Genomic DNA, 20,839 nt, shown 5'->3' on the forward strand with positions numbered 1-20,839 from the left:
CCATTTTGTTCTTGTCCAGCAATGCACCTGCCACAGATACTTTGCCAAAGCCTGCCAAACCTTTTTCAAATAGATTTTTACCTCCTCAATACCAGTGCTACACAAACAAGAATCAAACTACTAAATGTTTGATTAGAGGATCAAGTTCTGATTGTTAACATTTCTAGGTAGATGAACTCATCTGACCAATGTGTATGGAATAAGTCATATTTATTAGGCATTTTTTTTGCATATTTAGAGCTCCTCAGAAAGAAATATTGGAAGCTGAGCCAACATGGGAAGGTGAATGCAATAATCATGGCCACATTTAGTGACCTTCTCGACAGCAGGATACATTAGATCATAAGATTGTGTGATAGGAGCAGAATTGGGCTATTCGGCCCATCAAGTCTACTCCGCCATTCAATGATGGCTGATCTATGTCTCCCTCCTAACTCCTGCCATCTCCCCATAACCTCCGATACCTGTACTGATCAAGTATCTATCTATCTCTGCCTTAAAAATATCCACTGACTTTGCCTCGACAGCCTTCTGTGGCAAAGAATTCCACAGATTCAGCACCATTAAACAGACTCTTTTGGCCTTGAATGCCACCTCTCCAGCTACTGAATCCGTGCAGTCACAGATCTCACTCCATGATGGCAATTTGCTTATTTCAAAGAGAAAAGAGTGCACAGCAGCTAAAAATGAAGTGACTTGATTAACCCATGACCAGATTCCAGTTCCTGGTTTTGGTGAAATGGGGAATTCTTTGCTCAGCACCAAAACCCGTCATCCCTGGGGTATCAATGCATGCATGCATGCAATTTAAAAAACAAAGCATTATTTTGTCACTAGGAACTTTCACAGGCTACTCACACCCACTAACAATAACAGATTGCAAACATTTGCTGCATTATGATAGTGAGATATCCAGAGAAGCACATTTTATCAAGTAGAATAGGAGGAACAAACTGAGGACACCATACGGCTGCTACACTGAAATGGTAACCAAATAAGCATCCCCACACGCTGGCAGAAATGGTGAACACTATTCCTGTGGTCACCTATAATGAGAGGCCAGGTGCATCTTGAAGACTGCTGATGAGTATCTTTCTGCACAGGGGGCAGCACAGTGGCATAATGGTAGAGCTGCTGCCTTACATCGCCAGAGATAAGTTAAATTCTGACTATGGTTCTATCTGTACAGAGTTTGTATGTTCTTGCCATGTTCAAATGGGTTTTCTCCAGTTACCACCCACATTACAAAGACATAAATGTTTGTAAGTTAATTGGCTTTTGTAAATTGCCCCTTGTGTGCAGGATGTAAAACTGGGATAACATAGAACTAGTGTACAGGTTTGTCAGTGCAGATTCGATGGGCCTGTTTCCATGCTGTATCTCTCAAGAGCGGAACTCGCTATCAAAACATGGAGGGGAAGGGGGGCACAATTTTATGCATGCGCACACTCACACTCACACACACACACACGCGCGCGAGGCTTCGGAGGCTCAATCGAGCGCCAAATGCAGCTCAACTCTGCCTGTCTCACCAGGTTAACTGCAGCCCTGTCTGGACTGACGTGACACCAGCGCTGCTTCTCCGCGCTGGCCATTTTTCCTGCAAGTCCAGGCAGGTTAACCTGGCGGGACAGGCAGAGTTGAGCTGGGTTTAGTGCTGTTTCACTGCGCTAGCTGGGGGCCTGGAGGCACAGCTCGCGTCTGTCTGCTCTGGCCACCCATGGGGTTGAGGGGAATTGGGCACTCGAGACAGCGCCGGAGACCCGGCCGGGATCGATCCTGCCTGCGGATGAGGCGCAGGTCTGTGCCACATCTCCCTCCTCCAATTATCGCGCCCTCGATCATCAGTCCCACCCCCATTGCCTCGCGGAAAGCTGAGATTTTAAAATTGGGATCACAAAAACTTGGGGGGGGGGGGGGTGTCCCCCACCTCTCAAAACATGGGGGGGACGTGTCCCCTCTGGGCCCCCCCCCCCCGGGTTTTCCGCCTCTGGTATCTCTAAACTAAACTTAAAAATCACTTAGGATGAATTAACTGCTTGGAAGGAGCTAATCTACTATTGCAGGCAGCTACATAGGTCAAGAGAGACATGCAAACTGAAGATACTCAACATAACTGAGATATGTAACTCCAGTTAGACAAGCTAGGCAATACATTTGTCTGCAGAAACAATAAACTACGGGCACTGGTTTACAAAGAAAAGACACAAAGTGCTGGACTAACTCAATTGGTCAGGCAGCAACACAAGAAAGCATGGATAGGTGACTTTTCGGGTCTGGATCCAAAGAAGGGACCCGACCTGAAACGTTACCTATCTATGCCCTCCAGAGATGCTACATAACCTACTAAGTTATTCCAGCACTTTGTGTCCATACATTTGTCTGCCCCTGCTCCTCTCTACACAGGGCAAGATCCTGCCACGGCCAACGTGTGCACCTTTTATGCAGATTCTTGCTGGTCTTCGGTAAGAAATTTGACCTTGGTGGTTTGACACATAAGAAGACCATGTTCAGTGATGCATTTTTAAGGTGGTTGTGAAAATTGTTGCTTTCAATAACTACAGCAGTTGTATGAAGGAGTCAAAACCAAGCTGCAAAACTCGGATCCATTCATCTTAAATATAAAATTAACAACAGTCCAAACATTAATTGCTTTTCCAAACAATTTATAAGTTGTGACTTGGTATTTTCAAAGTTCACAAGCTCTGGTTCTCATTTTTAGATTATTACCCGTCTTAAACTCCTCACGCAGTGGGAATAGTTTATTTCAAGCTGTCAATTCTCCTAACTATGCAATGGAATTCAGAAGAAGGTATTCTGCTAAATCCACAAAAAAAATGGAAGTATTGGAAATCTGCCACAGAGTAGTCGGTTTCCATTTTCAACCTGCATCCATCAGGATGTTTTTAAGGAAAACATCTGGGAAGCGCGGGTATTCATGGAATAAAAAAAAGCCCCAACTTCCTGAAACCCTTCCATGTGGTTATGAAGGGAGGATGGCGTAAATTAAATGGGAAAGACAAGATGACATTCAAATCTGTCACTATACACTGCAGCCTCATAGCAGCTGACTTACTTTGTTACAAATTTAATTTAGAACAATACATCATAGCAGCAGGCCCTTCAGCCTGCAATGTCTGTGCCAAACATGGTGCTAAGTTAAATCAACCTCCTTTGCCTGCATGTGATTCATATTCCTTCATTCCCTGCATATTCTTGTGCCATTCTAAAAACTTCTAACACACCACTATCATATCTGCGTCCACCCACCCTTCCCTGTCGAAGAAACAACCCACACGTCTCTTCTAAACATCCTCCCTCTGATATTAAATGTATGCCCTCTAGTATTTGACATTTCCATCCTAGGATAAATGCTCAGACTGTCTAACCTATCTGTGCCTGGGGTGTTTTGTATCCACAGTTTGAGCATTGTTATTTTTAAAATTCCTACTACTCTGTTTTCATTCATCTCTTTCCATTTGCATTTATTCCAGACAAATCATCTGCAATCAACGAGACTTCACATCCATCTCACACCTTGCACTAAAAACCTTTGTGCCACTGATTATCTTATTTGTTTAGTTTCTCCAGCCGCTTCAAATATGTTTGATTCGTAAATTTCCACAGTTCTGTTGCAGATTCATTGACCTGAAAGGTTAATTCCATGTCACTCTCCATAAATGCTGCCTGACTGCTGAGTATTCCAACGCATCTGACTTTATTTGAGGTAATTTTTACTGTTGAGCCACATTCAAAGCATTAAACAAAAGAAGGAACTGCAGATTACACAAAAAAGCTGGAGAAACTCAGCGGGTGCAGCAGCATCTATGGAGCGAAGGAGATAGGCAACGTTTCGGGCCGAAACCCTTCTTCAAACCCTTCTTCTGATTTTGCTTCTTCTGAAGAAGGGTTTTGGCCCGAAACGTTGCCTATTACCTTTGCTCCATAGATGCTGCTGCACCCGCTGAGTTTCTCCAGCATTTTTGTGTACCATTAAACAAAAGATGTTTCATATTACATAAACACCATTTATAAAAAGCAAAAGTGCATTATCAAAATTAAATATAACTATTTCATGCTTTTATAGCAACTATATTTTCATTCTGTTTAAGTTGTTTTCTCAAAGGTTACTGTAATAAAATTCAATAAGACCAAATTTACGTTATCCTGATTCACTAATTTGCAATTTTTTAAATAAGTACAAAATGTACAAATCTATTTAATTTGTTGCAAATTTAGGGAAATCTTCTCAAATAATATAAATTAATAATTTGCTTCTCAAAACAATAGATTCCTAAATCAGTATTGCATTAAAATTGGATTTTATTCGCAATTATTTGCAGAAAATTATTTTTTGTTTATTTTTGAAAGTACGTAGCTAACTTATGCCTTGTATTTACTGGAAGAGGAGTACTCAAATTTTACTTAACAAATTGCAAATACATGAATGCTAATGGCAGGCATACCATTTGTACACATTCCTCTTAAATTAGACTTATAATTAGTTTACTCTCTCAGAAGGCTAAGTAATTGATGTGTAGATTTACAGTACACATTAGCAACATTAGGTCTGGGTGGTATTAGCTGAAAATAGCAATTGGCATTTCCTATTGCTTATGTTTGTAATATTGTGCATATTAGAAATTATATTTCCAACTATACGTTTAAATGATGTATTTTGCTTTAATCCTGTTGACTCAAAAAAAGATTCTGTATCAATATGTACAGGTGCACAACCTTTTATCCGGTGTTCCAGAAACCGAAAAGCTCCGAAAACCGGCCATTTTTTCCAGATGTCGTCTGCGCACCAAAGCTCGCGTTTGGCGCCAAACTTGACCCAAAACGACCCACGGTCAACCCAGGTCTGTACTACTGTAGCGGCTGCCTCCTCCCTGGAGACCGGGAGACACTTAAACATCTGTAAATCATTGCTTAAATGTTAGTCAGTTAGTTTGGAGGGCTTTTATGTGAAGGGGGGTGAAGGGGTAAACTTTAATTCTTAGTCCCCTACCTGGTCGGAGAGGCGGGTAGCGGTCAATGCCTTACCGGGTCGCTGTGCAGTAAGCTCCGCAGCGCTGTGGCCGTTGGGGCTGCGGGCGGCGCCAGTTGTAGCTCCGACCCCGGCAACTCTACCCCTGGCTGCGAGGCGCTCCAAATCCAGCGCGGCCCGCGGCCGGACGCCCCAGCTCCGCAAATGTCGGGAGTCGGCAGCGTCGCAGCGCTGGGAAACCAGCGGGGAGCGGGCAATGCCTTACCGGGTCGCCGTGCGGCAAGCTCCGGAGCGCTGTGGCCGCTGACACACAACATCGCGGAGCGTCGCTGGATTTGGAGCCGCGCAGCCAGGGGTAGAGTTGCCGGGGTTGGAGCTCCAACCGGCGCCGCCCGCGGCCGGATGGAGCCCCCAACTCCGCGGCTCCAAATCCAGCGACGCTCCGCGATGTTGTGTGTCGGCGGCCACAGCGTTCCGGTGCTTGCCGCACGGCGACCCGGTAAGGCATTGCCCGCTCCCCGCTGGTATCCCAGCGCTGCGATGCCGCCGACTCCCGACATTCCCGGAGCTGGGACGTCCGACCGCGGGCGGCGCTGGATTTGGAGCGCCTCGCAGCCAGGGGTAGAGTTGCCGGGGTCGGAGCTCCAACCGGCGCCGCCCGCGGCCGGACGGAGCCCCCAGCTCCGCGAGGTTGGGAGTCGCCGACCAGGTAGGGGACTAAGAATTAAAGTTTCCCCCTTCACCCCGACTTCACCACCACCACATAAAATCCCTCCAAACTAACTGACAAACATTTATGCAATGAGTCTCCCGGTCACCCGGGAGGAGGCAGCTGCTCCAGACTTTTCAAGCCGCCCGCGCTACCTACCTAATCTACGCTAAAAATCTTCCATTCTGAAATCCGAAAATGTCCGAAATCCGACAAGTGTCTGGTCCCAAGGCTTTCGGATAAAAGGTTGTGCACCTGTATCACCAAAGGGAATATGTCCGTATTTAATTATTATGATAAAAATTGGTTACTTTAGGTCAATCGGCAAACTCAAAGTACCATCAAATTATTACTTTAGATCTTTATCAATGTGGAGGAACTTACCTTTTTCCCATCTGTACTGTATAGTTGTACCACATTAAAACTCATTAGCTCAGTAATAGAATTTAGTAGTACATCAAAGGTTCCCACGGTTTGCTTGTTCATAACTAGATTACGTCTGAAATTAGGATCGCCATTTTTGAAAATGATAAGTTTCTTTGGAATTCCTGTGGATTGTGGTGAATCCTCATAAAATGTTTTGGAAACTTTAATTCTGGACTGTTCTGTAGACGGATCTCTATGAAATGATTTGCTAATAAACCAGGGATGTTGTTTCCTCTTAGCCATCTCAAGGTTAATTGGCTTCACTTTTCTTTGGTCAGAGCAAATGTAAGATTGTCCATCTTTAAGATCTGAAAGACTTCTCACACTATTACCACCGCGGGGCGTGGTAATCCTTCGTACTCCAAATGGCAATGGAATCTTGTTAGACAAATCATCTAATAAAGAATCAAATGTCTTAAAGGTACGACGGTTGATAGCCATCCTAATTCCAGAAAACATTGGGTCTCCACTTTTATAAAAATAAATCTTTTTTGACGTAACAGCATTTGGAATTAGGAAATGATGTGAATATATAGTTTGATCAGTTTTTGAGGCACGTGTCTTTTCTTGTGACTGCCGTAAAGACAGGTGATCAGCCATCTTCAGTTAAACAATGCACTAAAAAATAAAAAATAAATCCATGTGTGAAATATTTACCACAAAACATCACATTCTTCTTCAGTAATGCATATACATTTTGAAATAAAACAATTGCTTTAACAGGTGATACCAATTTGTCTTGTATTGCATTAAATCCAAAATTTCACATAAGATAATAGGAACCATTACAAGTGATGGTTGCAAATTACATTACATTCCAAGAACCTTGCAAAAGAACATCATCTTCAAACTCCACATTTAACAAAGTATCCTCACGGCACTACTGTCAACTGCAGCATGGTTTGTATATAAGCAACTTGGGGATTACTAAGCAATAGAGGCACTGATGTACAAAAAAACTATTTTTAAAATTTGCAGCAATGAAGAGATCATGTAAAAATTAATTCTGTATCAAGAAAAGGAATAGAAACATAGAAAATAGGTGCAGGATTTGGCCATTCAGCTCTGCGAGCCAGTACCGCCATGCAATATGATCACAGCTGATCATCCAAAATCAGTACCCCATTCCTGCTTTTTCTCCATATCCCTTGATTCCTATAGCCCCAAGGGCTAAATCTAAAGACCCTGTATGAGGTAATTCACGAGTTCTCCCGAGTTTCCCTGATTCGAACTCGGAGAATTACAGTAATAGCCATTCGTAGGTACTCAGGGACTCTCGTGGACACTCTCCGCACTGTTGAAAAAACAGTGGACCCAGAGATGGAGCATCTTCTCCAGGCTATGACATGGCAGAGAGTTGGAAAGAGGAGCGAAGATGGGAGTGAGATAGCAAGAGAGCGACTACAGGAGTCTGAGCTGACCCCATCCAACTAGTTTTTATTCTATTATGACTTATTTTGGACTTGAAAAGAATGCTATCGGATGACGTTGGACGATACTAGGATGCGTGAAATGGAGTGTTTCACCTCTAGTGAGGGGCCCTCTGGGAGGAGGTTTCCCCTATACCTGCCAACAGGGACTCAGGGTGGCAAGGAATCACCTTTACTTGGAATTCAACTGTTTTTCCTTTTTTTTTTCCATTTTCTTTATTTGGCACATGTTGTCCAGATGTTCAGACCTGCACAGTTCCAAGTTATCTGGAGATTTATGAATGTAAGACAGGATTAGGTAAATTAAATGTCACGTAATACTATCAAATTGGTGTCACTCAATGTAAATGGGATGAATAATCCAGTTAAAAGGAGCAAGGTCCTGGCTAAACTGAAAAAAGAAAAGGCTCAGGTACTATTTTTACAAGAAACCCACCTGCCTCAACAAGAATATGAGAAATTAAAAACTCTTTGGCTTTAGAAATGCATTTTATAGTTCCTATAAAACTAGCCAAAAGAGGGGAGTGGCTATCCTTATCACAAATGCAGTCCAATTCGAATGCCATAAAGAAGTCAGGGACAAAGAGGGAAGATATGTATTAGTTAAAGGAAAGCTGGAAAACAAAGTTGTGACACTGATCAATGTATATGCCCCCCCCAGAAAGTACCAAATGTTTTTTCAAAACTCTGCTTGACATTATTGCTTTAGAGTCTGAAGGTATTTTGATATTGGAGGGGACTTCAAAGTGGTCATGAATCATAATTTGGATACAACAAGCCTAAAAAAAACCAAGATGCATCTGACTATGTTTATTAACACATCATCAGTGCAGGAAATGGGCCTAATTGATGTTTGGAGAGAACTTCACCCTTTAGAAAGGGATTACACACACTATTCAGTACCTCATCAGTCTACTCCAGGATTGACTACTTTTTAATGAATACGGGTGAAAGCCACAGGATCACAGAGTGTAAAATCGGGGTGGCAGATGTATCTGATCACAGTGCGATCCGTTTGACAGTACGCCTGAATAATAGAAAAAGAAATACTGTTTGGAGGCTCAATGTGGGTATTTTGAATAATAAGGCAAATGTTGAACAAATAAGCGGAGAGATAAAAAGGTACATAGAAGAGAATGATAACGGGGATGTGGATCCTGTAACACTGTGGGATGCTATGAAGGCAGTTATACGTGGAAAGCTGATCGCCCTGACATCATCACAAAAAAAGGCCGGGCTAGCTACGTATGAACATAAAGTAGAAAAATTGAAAGAATTAGAGAAAAAACATAAAAACACACAGGATCAGTTGGTACTAAAACAGATTAAGGAAATAAGGGGGGGGGGAGATAGATGAGATCCTCAGGGGAGATATGGAAAAAAGGGCAAGATTCGTAAAGCAGACCTATTATGAAGCAGGTCCAAAAGTAACTAGATTCCTGGCCAAATGCCTGCGTAAACAGCAGGCCTCTAATACAATTCATAAAATAAGAGATCCTAAAACCAATCAATTATCACATGAGCCAAATGAGATAGAAAGAATATTTGAAGAATACTATAAGAAACTCTATTCTAAACCACCATCAGCTGACGAAAGGACAATGTGAAGTTTTCTTAACTCACTTGGTGAGACACAAAATAATACCATTACGTCACAATTTACGGTTAAGGAGCTGGAAGCTGCAATCAGTAGACTTAAGGCTAGTAAATCACCAGGCAGTGATGGGTTTCCACCAGAATGGTACAAGGCCTTTAAGAAAGAGCTAACACCTCTGCTCCTGTCTTGCTTTAACTGGACCCTTAAAGAGGGCAGTGCTCCCCCATCATTGAAGGAAGCAATTATTACCATTTTACCAAAGGAAGGCAAAGACAAAGAGCAATGTAAAAATTTCAGGCCGATCTCAATTTTAAATGTAGACTACAAACTATTTACATCAATCATTTGCAAAAGACTCGGGACTTTTGTACCAGATCTGATTAATGAAGACCAAACTGGATTTATTAGGGGCGTCAAACACAGGATAATATTAGAAGAACCCTCCACATTGTGGATAATGCTCAAAAAAAGGATACAAATATGATCCTGTTCAGTTTAGATGCAGAAAAAGCCTTTGATAGTGTTAGTTGAGTATTTTTATATGAAGTATTAAGGAGATTTGGTTTCAATGAAGATGCAATTCGGTGTATTAAAACAATATATCAGGAGCCTACAGCTAGGATTAAGGTGAATGGAAACATATCAAAAAGGATCCAGTTAGAGAGGGGCACGACAAGGGTGCTGTCTTTCTCCTACTCTCTTCATTTTGTATATTGAACACTTAGCACAAGCAATAAGGTAGAGAGAAGACCTGCAGGAGGGTCAAAATAGGGGGGAAAGAACATATCATTGGTCTTTTCACTGATGATATCATTATTTTTCTTGCATGACCAGATATATATCTCTCAAATCTAATGAACCCATTTGAAACATATGGATACTACTCAGGGTATAAACTGAATATAACAAAAATACAAATTCTTTCATTCAATTATTCTCCATCCCAACAAATCAGAGACGTATATAATCTGAAATGGAATTCAAAATCGATGCAGTATCTTGGTGTAACTATAACCAAAACACTTTCCAATTTATTTGAAACTAATTATAACAAAATTGAAGAAAATATCAAAAAGGATGTTGAAAGGTGGTCGACCCTTCCTCTAGACTTCAGTGCCAGACTACAAACGGTAAAAAATGAATATCCTACCTAAACTACTATATTTATTCCAATCTCTCCAAATTAATGTTCCCCGAGACAAATTCATAGCCTGGGATAAGATGATCTCTAGATTAATTTGGAATAGCAAAAAACCAGGAATAAAACTAACAACACCAACTACTGAAAAGCAAGGGTGGAATGGCTTTACCAAATCTGAGGAAATACTTTTATGCAGCTCAACTCAGATCTCTGGCTTGTCGGTGTAAACCTGATTATGAATCTTGATGGAAAGAAATGGAAAGGGAGATACAGGGTTACCAGACCCAGATTTTGGTGGGAGACAAATATCTGAGAGGGGCATTGAGACATGCTATGGATCCAATAGTAGCATTTATGTTAGAAATATGGAATGTTATAGTGGAAAAATACAAATTAAAAAGAGGGGTTCACGCATTGAAGTGGTTCGCATATGACTCAAAGTTTAAGCCAGGGATGTATGATTCAAGATTCAAAGAATGGGCACAAAACGGCATAAAGGCAATGTATACAGTTTCAGAAAATGGAGAGTTTATGAGCTTCCAAGATTTAAAGTCAAAGTATGGTCTCGAAAACAAAGGTTTTTTTAGATACTTGCAATTAAGAGACTACATTACAAAAGAGATAAGGCCAGAACTAGATGAAACTTCAAATAATGTGATCAAGGTGATTGTAGATGCATATGAACAGAAGGTGTCTCGGGTCATCTCTGCTTTCTACCAAGCTCTGGTGGGAAGCGGGGGAGAATCAACACTCTACATAAAATCAAAATGGGAAGCAGAATTAAAGATTCAAATAACCGAAGAAGAATGGTATCAAATGTGTGAAACACAATGTTCATCCACAAGCTCACAAGTATGGAGAGAATTTTGCTGGAAGAATCTATCTCGCTTTTTATAACACCCAAAATAAAAAGCAGACAACTTGCTGTCAACAACACAGTTGGAGGCTGTGTAGGAGTATGGAGGCAGACCACTCACATATTTTCTGGAACTGTGTAAAGATAAGGTCATACTGGGAAAATATTAATGCAGTTGTTAAAAATATCTTGGGTTACAAAATCCCAAATACCTGCCCTGTGATGTATCTGGGGCATATTAAAGATATTATAAAAAAATAGAAGATACACATGTGATTAAAGTTTTGCTTGCAGCAAGTAAGAAGGCCATTACCAGGCAGTGGCTTCATGAAAAAAGTCCAAAACAGGAACAGTGGTTAGAAATTGTGCGAGACATCTTTATTATGGAGAAATTGACATATTCCTTGAGAGTCAAGGAGAATTCATTTGAGAAGATCTGGGAAAAATGGACCGTTTATTTGAGCCATGACACCAACTAGATAAATGTCGAGCTAGATATGAGAAGATTATGTTATATAGAACTAGATGGCATGTTTGTGTGAATATTGAAATATCTCCAGATAACAATGTAACTTTTTTTTTTAATTTGGTAAGTGAACCACACGGTCTTATTCCAATTTTTAAGTTATTTACTTCTTTTTTTCCTCCTATCTACTTTTTTTTTAAATTTTGATTGTTGCTTTTCTTATTTTGTTTTATTTATGATGATAGTGCTGCACTGTTTTATATATATCTCTGAAAAATCAATAAAAATTTAAGTGAAAAAAAGAAAAAACTTCACCTTGTTTCCCAAGTACCTGCATTAGCGTTCCGAGCCGTTAAGAGACGTCCCGAGCTCCGACTTAACCGCTACATACATTCTACGTACTTACCACGAGTTTGATTTTTTTCTAAACTCGGGAGAGCTCTTGAATTACCTCGTACAGTGGGACAGGGGCTTAACTCTCTCTTGAAAACATCCAGCGAATTGGCCTCCACTGCCTTCTGTGGCAGAGAATTCCACAGATTCACAACTCTCTGGGTAAAAACGTGTCTCAGTCCCAAATGGCCTAATCCTTATTCTTAAACTGTGACCCCTGGTTCTAGACTCCCCCAACATTGGGAACATTGTTCCTGCATCTAGCCTGTTCAATCCTTTAAGAATTTAAAATGTTTCTATAAGATCCCCTCTCACCCTTCTAAATTCCAGTGAATACAAGCCCATTCTTTCATCGTATGTCAGTCCCGCCAGGTGAACCTATAGCAATAACGTCCTTCCTGAAATTAGGACCAAAATTGCACGCAAAACTCCAGGTGTGGTCTCACCAGGGCAACTGCAATAAGACCTCCTTGGTCCAAAACTCAATCCCTTCGCAATGAAGGCTTTCTTCACTGCCTGCTGACCTGCATGTTTACTTTCAGTGACTGATGTACAAGGCCACCAAGGTCTTGTTGCACCTCCCCTTTTCTTAATCTGACACCATTCAGATAATAATCTGCCTTCTTGTTCTTGCCACCAAAGAGGATAACCTCACATTTATCCACATTATATTGCATCTGCCATGCATCTGCCCACTCACCCAACCTATCCAAGTCTCCCTGCAGCCTCAGAGTAGCATCCTCCTCGCAGTTCACACTGCCACCCAGCTTTGTGTCATCCACAAACTTGGAGATGTTACATTTAATACACTTGTCTAAATCGTTAATATATTGTAATTAATAACTGGGGTACCAGCACTGAGCCTTGTGGCACCCCACTAGTCACTGCCTGCCATTCTGAAAAGAGCCCATTCATTCCTACTCTTTGCTTTCTGTCTGCCAACCAGTTCTCTATCCGTCAATACCCTACCACCAATATAATGTGCACTAATTTCTGAAAGTCCAGATACATCACATCCACTGGCTCTCCCTTATCCATTCTACTTGTTAAATCCTCAACAAATTCCAAGCATTATTTCCCCTTCATAAATCCATGCTGACTTTGCCGACCCTGTCGGTGCTTTCCAAATGCGCTGCTATTACATCTTTAATAATCGACTCAAGCATCTCCCCCACTACCGATGTAAGGTTAACTGGTCTATAATTGAATGAAACATCTTTAATAATCGACTCAAGCATATTCCACACTACCGACGTAAGGCTAGCTCGTCTATAATTGAATGAAGCTCTCTTCTCGTGGCTAGAGAAAAATGAAGCAGTGACTTGGAAATATATCTTTAAGATTCTAAGGAAACTGGAATTAGGGGCCATGTGTATAAGATTGACCAATGAAGAATAAATTATTCAGCTCAATGACTTTACAACAGAACTAATTCTGTAAAACAGTAATTGGCCTGAAGCACTAACTCCATAAAAGCTGCCGGACTTGCTGAATGTCTGTAGCATTTTACATTTTAATTTCAGATTTTAAACATCAGTTTTTATTTATTTTTTATAATTAAGTTTTAAATTCTTTCCAGAGTGTGCAATCCACTATCACAAGGAACATTTGAACAGACTCACATTTAAGGGGATGCTAGAAAGGGACAAACCTAAATGTGAAAATATTAATATGAATGGATGGAAGAAGGCTGGTGTGCAGCAAGGACCATGTGAGGTAAATAACTAACTCCTTTGTTGCAGTCTCTAACTAAAGCTTTGACATCAATGGAGATGATCAACTGCTTTAAGTTCCTAGGTGTGCATATTTCTGAAGATCTGTCCTGGGCCCAACACATTGATGCAATCACAAAGAAAGCTCATCAACATCTCTACTTCCCTAGAAGATTGTGGAGATTCAATATGTCGAACTTCTACAGGTGTACAGTAGAGAGCACTGACTGATTGCATCACAGCCTGGTGCAATAACTCAAATGGCCTGGACTGAAGGAGATTACAAAGAGTGGTAGAAACTGCCCAGTCCATCACAGGTACTGACCTCCCCACTATCGATGGGATCTATAGAAGGGGCTCCCTCAAAAAGGCAGACAATATCATAGAGAACCCACACCACCCTGACCACATGCACATGTACTATTGCAAAGAAGGTGCATGAGCCGTGACTATGAGGAATAGCTTTTTTCCAGCAACCATCAGCCTCTTGAGCACTGCGTAACACTAACCTCAGCAACTATGATCATCCATGGACTGCGTCTTTGGTTGCACTATGGATTTTGGTTTTGCACCAGTACTATTTTTGATTATTATATATTATCTGTGTATTACATTTACAGGCCTGGTACACTGCTGCAGGTATGAATGTCACTGTCACTGTTGTCAGTACATATGACAATTAACTCTTTGAAGGTAATCGGACCTTCCCTTAATCGTACCATGTGCTTTTGCTTCAGAGGAAACCCAAGAATTTGTTTTGTGTTTAAGGCATAATGCAAAACAAAGCTTTTAACAGATTATGTAAATCATGATCCCCCCACTTTTTAACAAGGGAGGGAGAGAGAAAACGGGGAATTACAGACCAGTTAGTCTAACGTCGGTAGTGGGGAAACTGCTAGAATCAGTTATTAAAGATGGGATAGCAGCACATTTGGAAAGTGGTGAAATCATTGGACAAAGTCAGCATGGTTTTATGAAAGGTAAATCATGTCTGACGAATCTTATAGAATTTTTCGAGGATGTAACTAGTAGAGTGGATAAGGGAGAACCAGTGGATGTGTTATATCTGGACTTTCAGAAGGCTTTCGACAAGGTCCCACATAAGAGATTAGTATACAAACTTAAAGCACATGGTATTGGGGGTTTAGTATTGATGTGGATAGGGAACTGGCTGGCAAACAGGAAGCAAAGAGTAGGAGTAAACGGGTCTTTTTCACAATGGCAGGCAGTGACTAGTGGGGTACCGCAAGGCTCAGTGCTGGGATCCCAGCTATTTACGATATATATTAATGATTTGGACGAGGGAATTGAATGCAACATCTCCAAGTTTGCGGATGACACAAAGCTGGGGGGCAGTGTTAGCTTTGTGGAGGATGCTAGGAGGCTGCAAGGTGACTTGGATAGGCTGGGTGAGTGGGCAAATGCATGGCAGATGCAGTATAATGTGGATAAATGTGAGGTTATCCACTTTGGTGGCAAAAATAGGAAAGTAGACTATTATCTGAATGGTGGCCGATTAGGAAAGGGGGAGATGCAACGAGACCTGGGTGTCATGGTACACCAGTCATTAAAAGTAGGCATGCAGGTGCAGCAGGCAGTGAAGAAGGCGAATGGTATGTTAGCATTCATAGCAAATGGATTTGAGTATAGGAGCAGGGAGGTTCTACTGCAGTTGTATTGGGTCTTAGTGAGACCACACCTGGAGTATTGCGTACAGTTTTGGTCTCCTAATCTGAGGAAATACATTCTTGCCATAGAGGGAGTACTGAGAAGGTTCACCAGACTGATTCCTGGGATGTCAGGACTGTCTTATGAAGAAAGACTGGATACACTCGGTTTGTACTCGCTAGAATTTAGAAGATTGAGGGGGGATCTTATAGAAACTTACAAAATTCTTAAGGGGTTGGACAGGCTAGATGCAGGAAGATTGTTCCCGATGTTGGGGAAGTCCAGAACAAGGGGTCACAGTTTAAGGATAAAGGGGAAATCTTTTAGGACCGAGATGAGGAAAACATTTTTCACACAGAGAGTGGTGAATCTCTGGAATTATCTGCCACAGAAGGTAGTTGAGGCCAGTTTATTGGCTATATTTAAGAGGGAGTTAGATGTGACCCTTGTGGCCAAAGGGATCTGGGGGTATGGAGAGAAGGCAGGTACAGGATACTGAGTTGGATGATCAGCCATGATCATATTGAATGGCGGTGCAGGCTCGAAGGGCCGAATGGCCTACTCCTGCACCTATTTTCTATGTTTCTATTTAATAACAAAATAATAATAATAATTTTATTTATAGAGCACTTTAAAAACAAACATAGTTGCAACAAAGTGCTGTACATCACTAATCATTGACAAAAAAAAGTTAATACACACCAAAAATAACAATCAAAAGAAATAGTAGGAAAAGACATGTAAAATAAAGAAACATCAAAAACACCAAAAACAGAAGCAAAGTCTCAGGCACGGTCAAAAGCCAGGGAGTACAAATGTGTTTTAACACTGGATTTGAAGATGGACAGTGAGGGGGCCTGTCTGATGTGCAACGGCAGGGTGTTCCAGAGTGCCGGAGCAGCAACAGAGAAGGCTCTATCCCCTCTGAGCCTCCGACTAGACCTCGGTACCTCCAGGAGCAGCTGACCAGCTGACCTGAGGGACCGGGCAGGAGTGTATGGGTGGAGCAGCTCAGAGAGGTAAGGCGGGGCGAGCCCATTCAGAGATTTAAAAACAAATAACAGTATCTTAAAATGAACTCGAAAGTGCACCGGGAGCCAGTGGAGGGAGGCCAGAATTGGCGATATGTGCTCCCTCTTTCGAGTCCCTGTTAAAAGGCGAGCAGCAGCATTCTGAACCAACTGGAGACGAGCCAGTGAAGAACGAGCAACTCCAAAATAGAGCGCGTTACAGTAATCCAGCCTAGATGTAATAAAGGCATGGATTACTGTCTCAAAATGCTGCCGCTCGAGAATGGGCTTCACCTTCGCCAGCTTCCTTAGGTGAAAGAAGCTGGACTTAACCACCGCGCATATTTGGCGATCTAATTTAAAGTCACTGTCCATCCTAAAACCCAGGTTCACAACTATGGCTTCACGTACCTTGACAATGGACCTAAATCAACAAATGGAGGTTCACGGCAGCCATTGGGATCAAATAAAATCACCTCTATGTTTCTATGATACAAAATGTCCATTATTACAGAAACTCTACATACCTGGTCTATGACCAATTATTTAAGTGCCTTCAAATACCTACAGAGGAAGAAAAGTTATAATATTGAGATAACTCGCTGTCATCCTGAACTAAAATAATCAACAATATTTAGAATAACATTTTCCTAAAGGGGAAATCATCATTTGAAAATTTAAAAATATAATACAAATAATTTTCCATAGCACTCTCTCACTAACATTTTGCCAAAGCTTGTTCTGAATGATCTTCTTGGCAATTAATTTAATAATAAACAGGAAGAAATGCATTTCCCTACATGTGCGAACAATGACGACGTACATTTCTCACCAGCCATGCGATATAATGGTGATAACAACGAAGATTAATTGGCTCTAATTTGTTTGTGCTGGTTAGAACCTACTCCATTTGCCCCTTTTAATGTAAATAGAGTAGGTGGAGAAACGACAGCAGTAAATTGCTACACTAGGAGATACTGCTAATCTGGGCACTCACAAATAAAGCCATTGATCTTCCTCCATACGGAAGAGACCAAGAAGGATATGCCTTGGATCGGGTTCAGAAACCCACTGAGATGGAGGCATTAGATGTTCAACCTCACAAGAGTCTGAAGGTGTGCTGCTAGTGTAGCTGTGACAATCTGTCTATGTAAATTAGGTGCCCAGCCGCAAAGCCTGAAATTACAGCAGGGCACTCAAAAATGCCATCTCAGCCTGACTGCCAGTCATTTTAAAATTAGGTTATTTCCAAAAATCAAAAATCCATAATTAGCAAAAAAGTTGTTTACAATTTGTAAATATTATATAGAAGAGTAATACTGCCCTTTACTCATTATGGACCATGCAGAAATGAAAAATATATAAATCTACATACGGAAGCTTTTAATAACTAAATTGTATAAAGTATTACAAAGTGTAAGGTGTTGCTAGTGGGTATAAAGGACTGCTTGATGCAGTTTGTACACAAATTTCTCATGCGAGCACTGACTAAGAAAAAGAAAACAAATTTACTTTGAAATTACAACGCAGAAATTAATAGAACTACTTTTATGAATGATTTATAATTCAGGACTTTACAGATTGTTGGTAATTAGATAAACATAACACTATAAATGAGTAGCATGACCATACAATATAAAAACTGTTATTGTTAAACAAAATAAAACATTACAGATGCTACTAATAACATTCATCCATATTCCATCCACACATCATGTTTTCCATCTATAGTTCCAGAAATTCAGTTTTAGTCATTGTTTCTATTTTACATGTAGCTACTTACCTAATATAACAATGCAATCACCACGCACTAAGAAGCCATTATTTTTTAGCTCATTTTCTACTCTATTACTGAATCTTCATATCTTCCACTGACTGCTTTGTGTTATTTCGTGAGTGCTCTTAGACTTATTTAAAGCTCCACAGTTGAAGAAGAGACAGAATCAATTTGCTTAATCCAGATTCAAACTAATCCCAGCAGCTAATTCTTAAGTCGTGTTCTAAAATACCACAATCTAAAATTGTTAATACATTTATATATATTTTAGTAGAGATATTAACATTTTTTTTCAAACATTTGTGATTTTGCAAGTTAATTGGACTACCGCAACGTGTTTGAATCGTTACTCCACCCCATCATATACATGCTTTTCAGGCATTTTTTTAGTAATGCACATAACACTGATAACAGAAGAATTTCAGGAATGCAAACTGACAGCTTGTTAGTCATAGAGTCATACATCATAGAAACAGGGCCTTGAGCCCAACTTGCACATGCGACTCATTTTAAAATTGAGCTAGTCCCATTCACCTGCACTTGGCCCATATCCCTCTAAACCTTTCCTATCCATGTACCTATCTAAATGTTTGTTTTTAAACTTCACCATTGTACCTGCCTCTATAACATCCACTAGCAGTTTGATTTGCTTTGGAAGTTAATTTAATTTTGGATGTTTCTGTCCAGCACATTGCCAGTTAATTCCAAAAATAATTTATTCTTGATATAAATTTTAAGAAATCCAGAACACATTAATTGAATTTTTTTTTTTTCAGATGCTGGATAATAAGCAAAAGGACACAAAGTACTGGAATAACTCAGCATATCAAGCAGCATCTCTAGATATTTGAATTAAATGAATGTCTCTAATGCCTGTAAGGGAGATGCGGTTGGTCTGAACAGCAGATGTTGAGTTACTCTTATAATTGTAATCTGCTTCCAGACATTTTGTTTACTAATCGGGATTACAGAGTATTACTTCAAGAAGGCCTCCAGTAAAAGGTGTTGCACGCCATATGGCCTCCTTACTTTGCTAGGTCGTATATATGTCATGGATAATTTTAATAACTAAAGTATTCACAGTTTTGAGGCAAGTTTTCTTGCAGGAGATGTGCACACACTTGTATTGCACTGATCTGCAGAACATGCACGAAACATATCCGTTTTTAGCTTTATGAATAAATTATTGGATATTTATGGAAATCTAAAGGACGTTTGGTCAAGAACGTCTTTGGAAAGGATAAAACTTGAATTGTACAACTTCCATCACGGCATCTAAGACCTGAAAAAGGCATTGGTTGATGCAAATCAACCCAGTACCCGAGTATCTCTTTCAAAATTTTGATCAGTTACGTGCGCTATATATGCCTAACTAGAAATCTGTGTGTTTATATTAATATACAATTTGTATATTTGTACGGCACCATAAATAGTAATTGTGTGCATTTATTTATTTAGTTTGGTTGCATGTCTTGGTCGGTTTCTTGGAGTTGGAGCTAGGGTGTTGTAGCAGCCCCATGCACTCGATGGACTCACCATAGTAATTAGGCGTGAGAGTCGAGTGCCCCGGCACACTGCCTGTATTCTCGGTGCATCTCCCGGCGACCGCTGAGGAGAACTGAACCCCGGAGCGGGCGCTGGAGCCCGTGTCACGCCCTGCCCGGCCCATTGTCTCTCCGGTGACTTCACAATGTCCGCGCGAGGGAGGGCCGCCCCGGCGGGGGATTTCCTCCTCGAGAAAGAGAGAGATTTCAACGCCTTGAAGCTTTCAACTTCCCCGCAACGCAGCCGAGCGAGCAAGCAGTTCAATGGCTACCACATTTGCAAACAGTGACTGCACTTGGATTTGGCTACTGGAGAACAAGTAAATGCTGGAATCCCAGGCAAGAAATTAAAACAAAAATGCTGGAAGAAGTCTGCCAGTTAAACGGCAACATCTGTGGAAGGAATAACCAGTTTCAGAAGAAAGAAGCAAATTAGTCCAAGTAACCAAAGGTGGGAAGGGCAATGGGTGGAAAGTCAGTACAGTGGTAGGAAGAAATGGCAGTCGATATTCTTTGAAAATGATGTGAAAGATAGTTGAAGGACAAAATAACAGGGTAGAAATTGGAACATATGAATGAGTAGCACTTTGGTGAAGGAATCAAACGTTCAGATTCTGTGTTCCTCATGAGTTCTTGCAGCTGAAACTTAATTCCTTGGAGCACCTGAGGCTGAGAGGTGATCTTATAAAGCTGTATAAAATCATGAGGGGAATAAGAGTTGGTGAATTTACAGAAGCTTTTCACCAGGGTGGAGGAATCGAGATCCAGAGGACATCCGTTTAAGGTGGGAGGGGAAAGATTTAAAGGACAAATTTTCATTCAGAATGGTGGATATATGTACCGAGCTGCCAGAGGAGGTAATTGAGACAGGTACTGTAACAACATTTAGGAGATACTTGGACAGGTACATGGATAGAAAGGTTTAGAGGGATATGGAACAAATGCATGCAAACGGGGCAAACTTAGATGGTTGACATGTCCGAGTTGGGCCTATTCCGTGCTCTATGCTTGAAATGGTAACTCAGCAGTTTTGGCTGATCTCCTATTGGGTAATCTTTGATAAACTTCAATTCATCCAGCAGATGTGGCTTGCCCATCACCTTCTCAGCTCACTTACTTC

General features: G+C 41.0%; 1 protein-coding gene across 1 annotated transcript in view; it reads right to left on the reverse strand.

Annotated features, from left to right (window-relative positions):
* LOC129696043 (lipoxygenase homology domain-containing protein 1-like) overlaps positions 1–20,184 on the reverse strand; it is a 185,140-nt gene extending 164,956 nt beyond the window's left edge. The window contains exons 1-3 of the mRNA XM_055633450.1: positions 19,712–20,184; positions 16,926–16,962; positions 6,084–6,743 (exon numbers count right to left, since the gene is read on the reverse strand). Coding sequence (XP_055489425.1) covers positions 6,084–6,725 — 642 coding nt within the window. The 5' untranslated portion in view covers positions 6,726–6,743; positions 16,926–16,962; positions 19,712–20,184. The remainder of the gene's footprint in view (positions 1–6,083; positions 6,744–16,925; positions 16,963–19,711) is intronic.
* Between the last annotated feature and the right edge of the window lie 655 nt (positions 20,185–20,839).

Source organism: Leucoraja erinacea, chromosome 4 (genome assembly GCF_028641065.1).
Source record: "Leucoraja erinacea ecotype New England chromosome 4, Leri_hhj_1, whole genome shotgun sequence".
Lineage (NCBI taxonomy): Eukaryota > Metazoa > Chordata > Chondrichthyes > Rajiformes > Rajidae > Leucoraja > Leucoraja erinaceus.